The sequence below is a fragment of the Sinocyclocheilus rhinocerous genome, unplaced genomic scaffold (genome assembly GCF_001515625.1).
Source record: "Sinocyclocheilus rhinocerous isolate Xijiao unplaced genomic scaffold, SAMN03320098_v1.1 scaffold1609, whole genome shotgun sequence".
Classification (NCBI taxonomy): Eukaryota; Metazoa; Chordata; class Actinopteri; order Cypriniformes; family Cyprinidae; genus Sinocyclocheilus; species Sinocyclocheilus rhinocerous.
Window position 1 is genome coordinate 60,677 of NW_015633539.1, and position 17,325 is coordinate 78,001.

Genomic DNA, 17,325 nt, shown 5'->3' on the forward strand with positions numbered 1-17,325 from the left:
TTGGCAGACATGATGTGAGCAGACCTTGGCTTGGCAGGCATGACGTGAACAGGCTTTGGGGAAGTGTCATGTTCCTCCTCAATGACACCCACAGTGAAAGCAGATCCACTCAACTGCAGAGCAAAATCTATATATTGTTCTAGTGACCAGTGTGGGGTTATTGCGTGGCATTAACCGAGATACATTTTTGTCCAAACCATAACGGAAAATGTCTTTCAGGAAGCTATCCTTAAAATCTACCTGATGAAGACATGAAAACATGAACAAGAAACACAACCCAAAACACCATATTACACATAGCTTCAACTATGTCAGGCATCTCTCACCAGTATTTTGACATGGTTCTTAGGGAGCAGCCCACGGTGGAGCTTCTATTCCATTTTAATGTCCCTAGATTAATTAGAGGAGAAATCTCATAGCCCGACCTGAGTAAAAGCACTTATCCATGCCTCGCTATATTTAATGGTTAAACTATAGAATACTACAATTTAAAGGATCATCAGTGATCCAAATCTACTAGTCAATTTGTAATACTGATCATCTTGAGAGAACTACAGAAGCACCCTACCAAAGGGGAGCATACATCCCTTCTTCCCTTGGGGAGGGAGAGAAGGGCGGTAAACAAAACAGAGAGAGTCTTGTGAGACGGCTATCATATTTCCATTCCCCCTGCTCTACCCTTATAGGGTCTTTTTAGCAATCTACCAAAGGGAGCATGCAAAGCACTAAAACCCTCAATAATTAGCACTTCATATTAAAACCTTCAATGTTGCCATTCAGCGACTGTTTCAAGAGATAATCCCTGCCCCTAATCCAAGTCAGCAGATCAGGTATGCCTGCAATACGGCCATCATGTGCATGGCATCTCCAGCCTGACCCGTTGCTACATCCGCCCTGCCAATCAACCACAAGGTGGTCTGTAATGGTTTGGAAGGCCAGACCGGAGCCTTCATTGAGGATGCCTGACCCTGTGAGAAATAGCTAGCCAGCGTCTCCTCAACAGCTTCACGTATCCCAGCTCGCACAATCCCTCCACATTTGCATAATTGGAATACTGAAAGGGAAATAAGAGAGCTCAATGTGTTTTTTTCCATAATCTCTCCAACTCAGTGTGATCACCTGAAATGGCAGGCTCATGGGGGAGGGACAATCATGGCTTCCTGACACAGATCCAATCAACTGTAGCTGTGCATACGGGCCATAAAATCCAACAGTTTCCCGCGTATGGGGCTGATAGGAGAGAGCTTGCTGCATCCATTTTCCAACCACATCCAACTCCTCAGGGAGAGCTGGCACCGCGGCAACATGCTTTCTGCTGCATTGGAAGATGCCTGAGACTGGGCCTCCTGATCCACCAGATCGTTCAAGCCAGCAATCGAGGATTGAGAAAGAGCAACCACACTCTGAAAACCTTTGCCCAGCTCCATCTGCTATCCCCACAGTATAAGTCTTCAAGCTGCCTCGGCAGCAGTGGGAAACGAACCGTGGGGTACAGACATTTGTCCCTATTCCTCGAGAAGAGAGCAAAGTGCAAGTGGAGCTTCCTCAATGTGAGCTTGTCACAGAACGTGTGTACTCCTCTCCCATGCAAACAACTGTTTAACCAGATCGTGGGTTTCCTCAGGTGTCATATGGCGAGGACATGGAGGCACACACTTTCTGAAACACTTGCTGATTGAATTCTCCAATGTCTTCAATAACATGGGCTACAAACAAACGGCTTCTGAAGATAAAAAAAGGTTGATGACGTGTACTGCAGACACCCTTTTATACTCACAGGTGCTCCGCTTGTGACGTCATGGACTGTCTTTGCCAATGAATATTGGCATGAGGTCGCATATGCTTTAGACACCAGTCAGGCGGATGGTGTTCTCCATAGCATCAACTCCATGACACACTGTCGAAGTTCCACCTCAAAAGGGAACCAATTAATTTAGATATTACTACATTAGGCATATATTTAGGTTACCAGACATTTTTTTTAATAAGCTGAGAGAGTTTCTTTGTGTGATCTGGCATTTCATCTTTGTATGATATGAACAAAATTTACTGCGCACACTTTCAAAGAAGTGTGTGTGTGTGTGTTTATCATAAAATGTTGTTTCCTTTTCTTTCACATATTAACACACCTCTTAAAAAATACTATTTTCTGATCTAAAAATACTCTTCAAGAGCCATTCTCAAAAATAGGTGCTTAAGGGCACATAGTTCATATCAAAGCAAATCACAACTCAAGGAATTCAGCATAGCAACAACCCCAGCATGTCTGAATCCATGAGTAGTAACTGAATATCCTGCGCTGTGTTGCGCTGTGGGATGAGAGCCTTAAGTTGCTTTGGAGCCTCTGAGCCCACTTTACGCCCACGTTGGCTCCCACTCGCTCTGACACGTCCAGGGACTCAGCCGGGAGTGGGAGAGTTATGAAATATGAATTTCACTCAGGTTTCCAATGGCAACACAGACAAAATCTGCTATAGTGTTGCCTCCTGCTTCTGTAGGCTCATATGTTCACCTTTCGTCTCTCATTTTTGTTGGTAAATATGGCTTTTGTTTCTTATAGAAACCATGTTCATGCTGACATATACAAGCTTGTTAATGACAAGAGGTCATTACACCTACACTGACTTACAGTATATGATGCAAAATGAATTAGTCACTGGCTTAATTACTTCCTATACTGTATGTGTATTCGTTAAAGGGAAATGTGAACATAAATGTAAATGTGAATTTTGATAAGGTTCACTTTACTAGTAGCTCCTAGACTGTAGTGCCTGTCCAGGAAAGATATATTATATATGTTATATGTTATGTTATGTTATGTTATGTTATGTTATGTCGTGTCGTGTTATATGTTATGTTATGTTTATTTGCCCCCAGTTTCATCTGGAGACCTTTAAGAGCCACTGTCCATTTTGTAGTGGGACAGAGAAGGAGGGGTCAATTTGGTGCTTTCAAACCAGTGGAGGGCAGCATTGTATAAATGTGCCCTATGAATCCAAGCTGTCTACATAAAGTCTTTAAAGGGTTGTTATCGTGTCGTGTCGTGTTGTGTTATATGTTATGTTATGTTTATTTGCCCCCAGTTTCATCTGGAGACCTTTAAGAGCCACTGTCCATTTTGTAGTGGGACAGAGAAGGAGGGGTCAATTTGGTGCTTTCAAACCAGTGGAGGGCAGCATTGTATAAATGTGCCCTATGAATCCAAGCTGTCTACATAAAGTCTTTAAAGGGTTGTTATTGAAAGAATCTTTAAACTTGAGGGGAATTTTACAGATCAAAAGCTTTACTACATGTTTCCATTGATAAAACACAAGCACAGAGATTAATGCAGCTTATAACAAAGAAACAATGTTGTAAAGAGACAGATGGAAAGATATATCAGCATCACAGTGTATACAGAAAATGATTCATAATCAGCAAAAGTGGAGCAGACTGTGTATTTGTGTTGGATTCAATAAAATAAAGTGCTGAAAATGAATTATAATTCACAGATTCACAGATTTGAAATAAAATTCAATTATATTTATTATGCACACAATTTATATTAATTGAGAGTCTACTTTTGCATATTCTTAAGGTGTATATAATTTATGCAGATATATAATATTTGCATTTTTTTTTTATTGTTTGTCAAACAAAGGTATCAAGAAAATATGGTGAAAAATAAACTAAAGGAAATGGCGACCAGCATCTAAACTTGTGCAAACTAGCTTGTACATTAAAATACATTTTAACATAAAATCTTGAAAAACAACATTGTCCATGTTATTAGTCAACTGCTCAATTGCAATCTAAAATCAGCCAGTTCTGGTTCTTGACATGCCTTGTGATCAGTTGTTTGATAGCAAGTCAGATTCCAGATCAGCTTATTTTTTTCTCTTAAAAATAAAGGCATAAAGGTTTTTTATGCCTGCTCTCCTCTTCTAATTTAATTTTTCTTTTTAAGTGTATCAGGAGAGGCAGGCACTTAAAGAGTCTTAAAGAGATAGTCCATCCAAAATGAACATGTTGATGTTATTTACTCACCCTTATGTTATTGCAAACCATTATGACTTTCTTTCTTCTGCAGAAAACAAAAGAAAATATTTTGAAGAATGTTGGTAACCAAACAGTTTGGGTTCCCCTTGGCTTATTATCTTTGCAAAAATACAATGGAAGTCAATGGAAACTGTTGAGAAACTGTATGGTTACCAACATTGAAGAAGTAAATAAAGAAGAAGAAATAAAGTCATACAGGTTTGGAACGACATGAGGGCAAGTAAATAATTACAAAATTTTAATTGTGGGGTGGAACTATCCCTTTAAAATACTGTCAATGCTGTTTTGTCATTGTCATTTTTCCATTATTTTCTTTCATCTCGTTTTTATTCATCTAACATGAGATGTTATGTTGCATGTTGCATTATAATTTTTTTAAGAACCCTGTTATTTTATTATATTATTATCTTAATTACTAAAAGAAAAATTCATTTGTGAAATACAATAAACAGTCAGGCCATGAAGCATCAGCACCTCCCCACACATAGCACCCCCTTCTCCCCTTACACAAACAGACCCATTCAATGACTAACAAACATGCCATCATAGTGCATTGGTTGTGAGAATGCATGTGCACATGTACATGTGTGAGTGAGTGCAGGTCTGTGTGTGTTTATGCGTGTGTGTTTGTCAGCAGCATGGCATAGCCCAGCCTCGGAAGGAATGGCAGGACTCTGAGGTGGGGGACGTGCTCAGAGTGAACAAATCATGCTAATTGTTTTGGGAAGACTGTGAAAGTTAGACCCAAGATGAAGGCACAGAAGGAGGCTTTCTCTTGGGCATCAGCTGCTTTTGCTGCTCCTCTCCTCTTGATCCTTGCAGTTCTGATTCACTCAGGTAAGAGGGACACATGTAACTTTTTAGCGAATGATAATGTTGTTGGCCTAGATCGAGAACTTGTGGCGTAGTTATGGCTGGTTAAAGAAAGCTCAATACCAAAGTTCTTTTACCTTTTTATATTCTCTGTTTTGTATAAGATATTTCAAGGAGTTTAATGTCATTGCATATGGCAAGTTCTGATGGGTCTTGTAATGTGTAGACCAGTAAATTTAGACTTTAGATTTTGGACACTTCTATCACACTTATAATGGATGAATTTCATAGCATAAGGTAGCAAAATCTCAAATCAAGTGGGAAACAAATAATGCTACAGCTTTCTTCTGGACTAGTGTCACTTTTTGAGCTTTTCTGAAATCTTTAACTGGTGTCAATATGATTTTTAGCTGATGTTTGGCAGCCAAAATGTCTAACAGTTCTTTTTATCTTAATAACAAAATATCTATTTTTGTTATCATTTGAAACCAGACAAATCGCTTTTTTGAAAAAAGTGTTCTTGCATTTTTTTAAACTCTATAAAGGCTACTGTATCATATCTGATATGCAAATGTCTGAGGCCCTAAATGATCAACATGATCAAAACTTTGCTGAAAAACCTGTTTTACACAATCTTCTACATGCCTTTTGTCATCTGACTGACGTTTTTAGCAAGTAAAAGGCCTTTCTAACATTGGTACACGTCTTTTGCTGTGAAATATTTTTCAATCTTTTTTAAAAAAAATTTAAATAGTAAACGAGAGAATAACTTTTATAGTGTTGGTAATATTTCACTTACTGGACTCAAGCAACTTGACTGTCCATCCACCATTTTTTTTTTTTTTTTAGAAAAATCATGTTAAAATATGAGTATCAAAAATTATACATCAGGCTTTTAAGGAACATTTATTTGCCTCTCAGTCATCATTGCACTGTATTGCATTATATGTTTTCCACCTCAATAAAAACTACACAGCTTTGATCATAAATCTAAGAATTGAAATATCATCTTACAAAAACATATTATTGGGCTATATAGAGTGACAACTGATATGTCTATGCATGTTATGTAAGTTGTCTGCTATACAGGATTTCATTGATTTACATTACAAGCTTTCAGAATTTCATCTTACTTTCTGGACATGTAAATATCAGCACCTGCACCAAATTGCATATTTACAAGTATGTTCAGTTTGAGCCTCTGAATGAAACTGAGGTGTTTTTCCCCTCCATATATATATATCATAAAAGCATGATGTATCAAATATTATACTCAAAAAAACATGCATGCAAAAAAAAGAGAAAAAAGTAAACAAAAGTAGATTTTTCTGACTATTTTTTTCATATGTACAGGGTTAAAATAAATTCCATTGGATTTTATATTGGGTTATATAATGCAGTGACATTCATACATTATGAGTATGACACAAAAAAAAACCCGGAACATTGTTATACCGCACTCAAATGAAAATGGAAAAAAATAAAAAATGTTGAGTAAAATAAAAATGTTGTTTCTATAGGTTTCTGTAGTCTAGTTAGTACAGTGTAATGCTGTGCCATGAAGCAGTGTCAGAGCAGATATCAGCATTAAGACAATAAGTTACTAGATGGACAAAGACGACTTACAATGTACTTTATTTTGCTATTTACAACATCATGAAAACCCATTCCTATCCTCGCATCATGACTGCTTTAGAAGCTGTTTGTGTTGTACAATTGGCCAATGTTGTCATCAACAGACTCACAGGAGCCCCGTGTGTCACTTTTCCATCTAATCACACTGATTGTTTGTCGCTCTGTACGTCCTTTTCATGCCAGGAAATTGGGCCAAACAATTCAAGCTTTTGTGTGCACATCTCTGGCAGGCCTTTCCCACTGTTAGCAGTTACTAAGGAGATGAGCTGTTTCCACACAGGCTTTATTCTGCTGCTTATCAGACAAAGAGAATGAGAATCTTTGATGCTTTACATTAGAATACTTACAGCTTTAAAAGGTGACCTACTAAAATATTTATTGTACAGTACTAAAGTAAAACAAATCTTTTTTAAGAATGAAGCATTGACGTTTAATAATAGCATATTCTAAAGCATATTAGAATAATTTATGAAGGACCATTCAACTTTGGCCTCAAAAACATAATTTACATTTTAAAATATATATATAAGAAAGTAGTTTTTTAAATGCTGCTATGGTGAGCATAAAACTCTACTTCCAAATAAATTAAAGAAATCTTACAGACCCCAAACTTTTAAATGGTAGTGAATATTGCTATAACTATGCATGATTATATAGTTAGTTACATTTTGTTATTTGTCATTATTTTTCCTGCTGTCTGTGAGCCTGTCAGAACAGAGCTGTGACCCATTTTTGGCTTGTGACTTTGTGATATTAGTCATCAATATCTGAAAGAGCTCATTGTAAAAGTTGGCTTGGACTGTGCAAGTGTGCTTTACGTAAGTTATGTTGTTGCCCTCGCTGGCAATGGGATCTGATGAGTGTTATTATAGCTTTACATGCACAAGATTGCAGTGAAGTCAGAAAGAAGGCAGGGTGAGGCCTTACCAAACTGACAAATTAAGAGTAATCTTCCCTGTGTGTGTGGAAACAATAATAAGGGGAATTCCAAATCTGCATGCACTAACCATCACCTAAAGTGAACACAACATAAAGTTGGAATGAAATAGAAATGCATCTATTTTCTAAATGCATGTTGTTGGCCCTATTGTGAATAATTATTTTTCTAAAAAAGAAAAAAAAAAAAATTTGAAACAAAAAATTTCACAGAGTTTGACTGAAATGTATGTCACAATTCAGAATAAAAAATGTGTCACTTCTATAATATGGCGAAAGAAATGCAATGCTAAATTGAATAAAAATGGCACAATTTTACAGTATCAGTCATATTTAACGCAGGTAATAATTATGTACTCTTTATGTATGAGCATAATACATAATGGCTCATGTCATGGGTCAATCCTTTTGTGGATCAAACCATCAAACTTCTGATTATGAACCCTGATATGAACACTGAGCTGTATAAAATGTGTTTTTTTGAGTAAAAAACAAACAAACACTAAAATCACTATGCAAGGAGTATATATATACAGTATATATATATATATATATATGTGTGTGTGTGTGTGTGTGTGTGTTTGTATTTAGGCCTACATTTAAGATAATTTAAACTGAATAGAAAATTTCCATTCATTTGAATTAAACATAAAATAATAAACTTTATGTGATGCACATTTATCAGTCATTTCTGCACTCAAAATCGTGACAGTTTAACCACTAACTTTTCACATCTGTTTTAATTAAATAATATTTTCAGAATGTATTCAAATTGCTGAGAATCTAAATAAAACTGTTCATTGTGAAAACAATTACAAGTATTCAGCTAAAAAGTATGAACATTATTAAAACGAGGAACGAGGAATATTCACTTAGTTAAAATGTATGAGATTATAACAAGTCAGATTTATTGATGATAAATATATAAACCTGATTTAAAACACATTCAGTTTATTAGTACTAGGAATCTTACCTGTTTATTACCTGTTTCATTAATGTATGGCTCACAAATATGCATCACATTTAAGTTTATTAGCTTCTTCGGTCACACTTTATTTTAAGGTCCAATTCTCACTATCAACTAACTATTAACTACAACTTTTGCCTCAATAAACTCCGAATTTGCTGCTTATTAACAGTTAGTAAGGTGGTTGTTAAGTTTAGGTATGGGGTAAAATAGAATAAGACATTAATATGGGCTTTTGACACAACCAGTATTGTATAAAGGTTATACAAATAAAGGTGACTTGACTTTATAAGTACCAATAAACAGCCAATATGCTAGTAATATGCATGCTAGTTAATAGTGAGAATTGGTCCTTAAAATAAAGTGTTATCTTTTGTTTATGATAAAACATGGAAATTTTATAAGCAGTTCAAAAACAGAAATCTTAAATTTAGATAATTATGTCACTGGTGCTGACTTGATCTCTTTGCATTTTGGCAAACTAGCATTTGTCTCATAAATCGGATGTTTGAATTAGATTGTTCATGTCACAGCATGTGTTCAGGGAGTGAACATCACCAGTCTCGAGACTCTAATCAGAGGGACGGTGGGTGGAGAAGCTCTGCTCTCCGTCCGATACTCAAGCACCAGTCTGGATCCTCCTGTAATCAAATGGCACCTGAAAAGGGACAAACCTGTTACAGTGGTCCAGTCCATTGGCACGGAGACTAGTTAATAGTGAGAATTGGTCCTTAAAATAAAGTGTTATCTTTTGTTTATGATAAAACATGGAAATTTTATAAGCAGTTCAAAAACAGAAATCTTAAATTTAGATAATTATGTCACTGGTGCTGACTTGATCTCTTTGCATTTTGGCAAACTAGCATTTGTCTCATAAATCGGATGTTTGAATTAGATTGTTCATGTCACAGCATGTGTTCAGGGAGTGAACATCACCAGTCTCGAGACTCTAATCAGAGGGACGGTGGGTGGAGAAGCTCTGCTCTCCGTCCGATACTCAAGCACCAGTCTGGATCCTCCTGTAATCAAATGGCACCTGAAAAGGGACAAACCTGTTACAGTGGTCCAGTCCATTGGCACGGAGATCATTGGTAACCTGCGACCAGAATACAGAGACCGTATCCTTGTGTTTGAGAATGGAACGCTGCTACTCCATAACCTCAAGCTGTCTGATGAGGGCACTTATGAAGTAGGGATCTCCATCACCGATGATACCTTCACTGGAGAGAGCAGCATCAATCTGACGGTGGATGGTAAGAAAAACATAACACAATCCTAACTGGTATCATAATCTACTTTTAGCAGTAACTCATAACAATAAAACCATGCCTGATATTTTGCCAGAGCCAATCTCTAAACCACATGTCCACATGGTCACCTCCACCGTGCTGGAACTGACGCAGAATTTCACACTAAACTGCACCCATGAAACAGGCACTAAGACCACCTACGGCTGGGCAAAAGGTGGTCATCCATTACTAAACGAGACCCGTCTGCTGCTGTCCCCGGATCAGAAGGTCCTGACCATCACACGTGTTCAGATGGTTGATGACGACGTCTACAGCTGTATGGTGGAGAACCCTATTAGTAGCATGAGAAGTCTACCAGTCAGACTCACCGTTTACAGTAAGAATGGGTTATTTGAGCATAATTTTACATATTCAGTACATATTTGTGTCATGTTTGCAGTTCTTTAAGAAGTAAAAACGGCTGAAAATGTTCTCCTGTTTCCAGAAAGGAGCACTCTTTATATCATACTGTCTACAGTGGGCATCTTCCTCCTCGTCACCCTTGTAACTGTGTGTGCTTGCTGGAAGCCGTCAAAAAAGTATGACTTTTTTTTTTCCCCTTTGCCCCTCGTCCATCCTTGAGTTGACAATGTTGGTGTAAACTGTTTGTCACCACAAATACTTTCATTAACAGATCAAAAAGACAGAAGTCCAAAACTGTTAAACCACACTCCATTCCACAAAATCATCACATCAGGTATCAAGACGTCAAGCCAGAGGGTATGTAATTATGCTGATATCGATTTCATAAGTGTAAATACACACTGGGCAAACAGGCTCATTAATTAAGCTTAAATAAGTTTTGTTAGGAATTAAAAGAAATGTTCTAATGTACTGTTGATACCATAAAAAATAATTTTGACTCATGCCTAAGTTTTTTATTTTAAATACTGTACAACAGACATGCATTTTGTATTTTTATTGATTTTAAAGATTTTTATTTAATTGTATATTTTATTAATCCTACTGTATTAATATAATATAATATAATATAATATATAATAATTATGGCAAATTTATCATCACTTCCACAGCCGCTGTATTAGAAACACCCTCAAAGCAGCATTAACTAGTTTTTAGTAATTTGATGCAAAGGTAATATAATACAAAGTATAGTGTTATAATTGTACATTATTTAAAAAAATATGAAAATTGAAACACATCATCACAGTCTGTGAAAAGGATGCATAATGCTGGAGAGAAATTTAATTTTAAATTAAATTGTCAGCTAAAATGTGTGATTAATTATTATTACCACAGAAAATTATTTTGACTTGTCCCACAATTTTTAAAAACAAGCAAAAAATATTGTGTTCAGCAAACATGTATTTTTATTGAAGTATTTTTAATTCATGTGTTTATTATTATATTATATTATATTATATTATATTATATTATATTAGATTAGATTAGATTAGATTAGATTCATTTTTCATTTATGTTTCTAGATGATGCCATCCCAATAATGACTGATCACGAGCGCAGGAATCCTGTATCCCTCTACATCTTAAAAGAGAAGGTATTATGACATCATTATTGAATTTCCCTCTCCCAGCACACCTGCTTTATGTTTAAAAATAGCTTTTCAAGTGGATGAGTGGTTCATTACCTCAGTAGAGCTGTCTGTGAGTCAGAGAGCAAAGCTTGAACCCTGACTGCAACATCTCTTTACATTAGACATTAATATTCATGCTTTCACCACATATTCTAATATACTGTACAGCAGAATAGGTCATGAGATTATCATATTTCTGTGCTACAAGAACAGCCTAGAAGTTTCCCGCGCCTTCAAGTGCATTGATGTAGGCGTGTGAAGACTGTAAATGTCTGTACTTAATTGATATCCTCAGGATTCTCCTCCCGGCGAACCAGCGTCAACGTGTGAAACATGCACCTCCAACAGCAGCAGCCCTCCGAGCTACAGCAGCTCAGTACCTCCTCCATCCGACTTGCTTGAGCTGCCAGCGCGCTCCTCTCGCAGATACCCTCGCACCCCCACTAAATCCCCACCGCACCATCGCCGGAGGAAGGGACACAGTCAGAGCCCACCAGCCCCCACCCCGCCCCTCAGCCGAGGGTCTGATCGGGCCTCTCAGCGCCCTGCGTCCTCGTCTCCAGCCAGGATGCCTGAGGATCCATCCACCCCTCCACAGGATCCCAGAGGCTCCCCAAAAACATAGATGATAGCACTTACCACATCTGCCGAGCCCACATGCTGCAAAAAGACAGATACTGCACAAATACTTTTGCATTAATGTATGTCTATACCCTTAATGAGTACTGTGAATTCAGACACTTCTTTTGTCGCAAACTCTTTTTCACTTACTATATAGTAGGGAAGTGAGTGATTTTGGATGCAGCCCAAGTTTAAGGTAGGGTAGCCGTTTCTGCTCTACTAGTGTCATCTAGCAGAACTCCAAAAATAAAGCAAGTTTTCAGGCAACCTTTGCAAACGCCACTCTCCCCCAAAACATCACAAACACAGCTCTTACGGGTCTATAAAAGTGAAGGCATGTCTCAACAGATAAAAGTAGGCTACTTTCAACAAAAGATTCAACATATTAGGAATACTTCTAAGTTAAAATATTGAGCTAAAAGTTTTAACTTTCGCTTACCTGTCGTGTCTAGAAGAAACTCATGAGTTCGTCGTATCGACTGAAACCCAAACATTCCATCAAATTCCTCCATATTGTAAAAACACCAATGTTTACCCTTTTTTTGGGTCTGTCTCTGTATTTTGGCCTGTCTTTGAAGTCTTCTTTTGGCTTCCACTTCAGTAACGGGAATCTGAATGTCTTTTTCCCATGCCTTTTCCACACCGGCTAAACACCCTCTGGCTCCGCTACAATAGCCACACTTCAAGCTCTCGCTATTGGCTGCGTGGAGGTATGTGTACACGTGGAGGTAGGACATCCTATCATTGCATTCGGACCAAATTTTATGGTCTTGAGCCTTCCATAGGCCCTGTCCCAAATCGCACTGAGCCCTCGCAGTCTTCCTCCCACACTTTCGTGACATAACACTGCTTTGATTGTTGGTTAGAAGTGTACTGCGGAGCTCGCCTCGGAGTGCATGCGTGAGCCCAGAAATATTAAGAAATTAAAATTAATAACAAAAAATAATGAAACAACAAAAACGTTCAAATGTACAGAATTGGAAATCACTACAACCAGCCAAATCTCCCAAGCAATGCCCTAGCAACGCCCTAGCAACCACCTAAATAGGTATGTATGTGTTCAAACTGCCCAAGTATTCAAACAACACAATTTCAAGGAAAGGCTTTGTCAAGCCAACAGTGATGTTTTTCTTTCCTTTTCTAGTTTCTCTGTTTCCTTTTTTATTTTAGTGAATGTAAATGACAAGTAGAGTTGATCTGTAATGAAGATGTTAAATAAAAGATTGAGAAAGACCTGAATGCAATCTTTTACATATTTGATTTTGTCCTGTGTTTCTCCTGCTCATAATCTGAACATTATGTAATCGTGTCTCTCTCACTGAAGTTCATACTGTTCCTGAAAAGGGAGAGACAATGTGCATGCTGATTCACACAAAAGACACAGTAGGCTCCTTGTTATGCATGGGCATGGCCGTTGAGAACAGGCATTGTAAAGGGAGCAGGCTGTTCTTGTGTTGATTCATACCCATGCATAAATGTATAAGTTAGAGACAGAAACCCAAATAAGCGCAGGGAATGAATAGAATTCATGAATAGAATAGAATAGAATCTAATAGAATACCCTGTGGAAAAACAATGCCTCCAAAACAGTTCCAGGCACGAACAAAAGTTTTAAAAGACTGTAAGTGGTGGAGAAAGAAAGAAAGGGTGACTTTACAATTCGGATTTTAAAGAAGAGACCAAGGAGACTTAAACTCGCAGTTGCAAAGATAAAAAGTTAGAAGACTCAATTATTTTTTTGTCATTTTATTCCGTGGCAAAAACGGACTTCTATAAGCAGGAACATTACATAAAAACAATTTTTATAACAACGTGACCATTTCAAGTAATATCTTATAGTAATAGCCTAATAATAATAAATACAACTCCGTTTAAAATTGATACACAATATAAATCAAAGTTATAATAAGAATTAGAGGGATGTGGAATTCTGTGTAAAACCACCATATTTAATTTTAGTCACTGACATTCGCTCAGGTCTAGTATTAAAATTACACTTGTCATGGAACTAAAACGAGCAGGTATTCTTTTCCCCATCGAACTTACATTTAGGAGCACATCGGGCGTGGCCTAATCGCTACAAGTTTTGAATGGCGTTACTTTCGACGAATAAAATCTTATCTTTACAAGCTGTAGCCAATAGAATCATAAATGGGCGGGTCTAAAAGGTTGTGATCCTGTTAGCGTCATTGACAACGGTAACTTTAATTCTGACAGTTACAGCAGTAGAAATATTAACGCAATTTGCATTAGGACAGTAGAAACATTATGAACCGCTGTACCTTATAAAGAGTCCTATAAAGAAGTTTTGTTTTTCCTTGAAGGATCGGTGTCTTGCTTGGTAATAAGGTCTGAACATCAGTGACTCCCGAAAAGCCATAAATGATAGTAATACTACCAATTCATATCTACCAGGTTTTACACGAAAATGAATCAAACAAAACCAGCTAAAGAAAGGGTTTGCTCTTCGATAACACAAAAGAAGCTCTTAAAAGAAAATAAAAGGATAACCTCTGGAAACAGGAGAAAGGCCACAGATGTGAGAGTGTTGGCAGAGAGGAACCCGGCTGTGGCACCTGTGGGTGTTTGGGTAGAGAGCGGAGATGAGAGTCTGGAACATCCCGCGGTAAGGACTTGCACTAACATGAGAGCTGTAGAGATGCTGCTGAAAACGAGCTTCCTTGACTGGCACTTTCCACTAATACGGTACATGTTGGTGTCTCATTAAGTGTATACACACCAGGGTGATTTTGGTCCAGCGGCTCTTAATCCTGGTCCTGGGGACCCCCGGCTGTGCCTCCAAAACATTATGTATGTCCCTCTCATCTGACACACTCAGTTCAGTTCATGGATCTGTCTCTTAACGAGCTGATGATCTGAATCGGGTGTGTTTAATAAGGGAGACAAGCAAAATGTGCAGAGCAGTGGGTCCCCAGGACCAGGATTAAGAGCCACTGTTTTGGTCTGTCCCACATTAGAAGGGAAATTTATAGGAAAAGAAAAAAAAAAAAAGGTAACAGTAATCACTAACCAACATTTGGGCCCAAATAGCTATAGCTGCTACTGAGTAAAATCTAAAGTTTGGTTAAAAGACCTCTCTCTCTCTCTCTCTCTCTCTAAAACTTAAGCTTATTTAATTTCACCTAGTTGCTGAGACAAGATTTCTATTTTTCATTAAAGTTAAAGTACTAAAACTGAAAAATGAATAAAACTAAGGACATATTTAATAATAATAACAATAATAATAATAATACAAATGACAAAACACAACCAAACTGCATGAAAATGGAAAAATAAAAACTAATTTAAAATCTTAATAAAAATGATAATAGTATGTGATACTAAAATACAACTGGTCATTACTTATTATTATTTTATTTTTTTTTAGTTTTATTTTTTTCTTTTGAATTGTGTTCTTTTTTATTTTTATTGTACTTTAAAAATATATATTATTTATTTTTAAGCTTTTTGTTTTTTTAGATATATCCCAAATTAGGGTTACACAAATTGCAAACCCTCATAAATACACTCAAATAAAATGACCTCTTGAGAATGATGTTCCTACTAATGGGTACCTGATGAAGACAGATTAAGGATTCATAGCCACACATGTCCCTTACATGTAACCCTGTGTGTGTGTGTGTGTGTTTGTGTGAGGAAGGTCCGGGCTTTGCTCACAGAAGAGTTTCTGGAGGAGACCCGACGAGAGAAAGAGGAGAGTCTGCGCCGATTTCAGGATGCAGTTCGTGAACGTGCGTCGCAGCAGGCCCGTCTGCGCAAACAACAGCAGCTACTGAAATCATATGAGACAGTAAGAAAACATACAAATCCTGTGCTCTTTGGAAATAGATCTATTAATTATGTTAAATAAGCTATTATCTAGCATAAACTTTACACTGCTGTTCAAAAGTTTGGTGTCTAAGATTTTTTTTAATGTTTGTGTATAAAGTATAGTATGCTCACCAAAGCTGCATTCATTTGTTCAAAAACAGTAATATTGTGAAATATTATTACAATAATATCTTAATATATTTTAAAATGTAATTTGTTTCTGTGATGACAAAGCTGAATTTTCAGCATCATTACTCCAGTCTTCAGCATCACATGATCCTTCAGAAATCATTCTCAAGAAATATTTTTTTATTATTATCAAGTTGAAAAAAGTTGTGCTGCTCAATATTTTTTCGGGGGGGAAACCAGCATACTTTTTTTTTGTATTTTTTAAAAATATTTTGTAACATTATAAATGTTTTTACTGTCGTTTTTGATCAACATCAACAAGTCAGTGTTATTTTAATATTATTTATATACTATTACAGCATTTATTAATATTTTTAATTAGCTTTCATTTTTACATTTTCAGTTTTATTGGACTTTAGTTTGAGTAATTTTTAATGTGCTTTTATCATTTTTATTAGTTTGTTTATATATTTCTATTTACCTTTAATTATAATTTATTTCTATTTTAGTACTTCAGATTTTTATTATATTGCCATGGCAATTGGAAGGGTTTCATCTAATATTTGTTTTATTTTTACTTTAATTTCATATATTGAAAAGTATTTTTAATAGTTGTGCTGCTCAATATTTTTTCGGGGGGGAAACCAGCATACTTTTTTTTTGTATTTTTTAAAAATATTTTGTAACATTATAAATGTTTTTACTGTCGTTTTTGATCAACATCAACAAGTCAGTGTTATTTTAATATTATTTATATACTATTACAGCATTTATTAATATTTTTAATTAGCTTTCATTTTTACATTTTCAGTTTTATTTTTATTGTACTTTAGTTTGAGTAATTTTTAATGTGCTTTTATCATTTTTATTAGTTTGTTTATATATTTCTATTTACCTTTAATTATAATTTATTTCTATTTTAGTACTTCAGATTTTTATTATATTGCCATGGCAATTGGAACGGTTTCATCTAATATTTGTTTTATTTTTACTTTAATTTCATATATTGAAAAGTATTTTTAATCGTTTTAGTTTAGTTCATATCAATATTGATAAAAGTATTACTTTTTGCAAAAACGTTTCACCCCGACGGCAGTGTACATGGTATGAGAGTAGCTAGTTTTAAACACAAAATATTTGTGGAAAATGCCTTTAGTATTTTATTGCTACAACAACCATAAGTTTGTCTGAATGGCTGTATGCAAGTCATGTCACCTTATTCTTAAAAAAGGGACTGGTTTTGCTTTACTTGGAACTTTACATGGCAGTGAAAAGTCCAAATTTGTCCTAACAAATGCTTAAATACCCACAATCAAAAAGTTATTTGTGTGAACACTATCTTCAGGTTGAGTGTGAGAGCAAAGTATCGCAACTAACCAGCAAAGCAGCCCCTCGTCTTACACCTCAAACCAATTTATTCCCTTCGTGGAAGTCATGCATGGGTAATTTCTGAGACCTGAACGTTCAGTGTTGCAGTATTAATATCTTCGCTTTTTGTTATTTTTGTTATG

General features: G+C 36.2%; 2 protein-coding genes across 2 annotated transcripts in view; both read left to right on the forward strand.

The window, feature by feature from the left end:
- The first annotated feature begins 4,575 nt into the window (after nt 1-4,575).
- Nucleotides 4,576-13,341, forward strand: LOC107744315 (hepatocyte cell adhesion molecule-like). The gene is made up of 7 exons (XM_016557885.1): nt 4,576-4,875; nt 9,301-9,642; nt 9,734-10,015; nt 10,124-10,217; nt 10,313-10,398; nt 11,127-11,197; nt 11,529-13,341. The coding sequence occupies exons 1-7, from the start codon at nt 4,788-4,790 to the stop codon at nt 11,856-11,858; spliced, it is 1,293 nt and encodes a 430-aa protein (XP_016413371.1). The 5' UTR covers nt 4,576-4,787; the 3' UTR covers nt 11,859-13,341.
- Nucleotides 13,342-14,151: 810 nt separating this feature from the next.
- LOC107744316 (coiled-coil domain-containing protein 15-like) overlaps nt 14,152-17,325 on the forward strand; it is a 12,710-nt gene continuing 9,536 nt past the window's right edge. The window contains exons 1-2 of the mRNA XM_016557886.1: nt 14,152-14,480; nt 15,516-15,665. Of these exons, the coding sequence (XP_016413372.1) occupies nt 14,283-14,480; nt 15,516-15,665 (348 nt within the window). The 5' untranslated portion in view covers nt 14,152-14,282. The remainder of the gene's footprint in view (nt 14,481-15,515; nt 15,666-17,325) is intronic.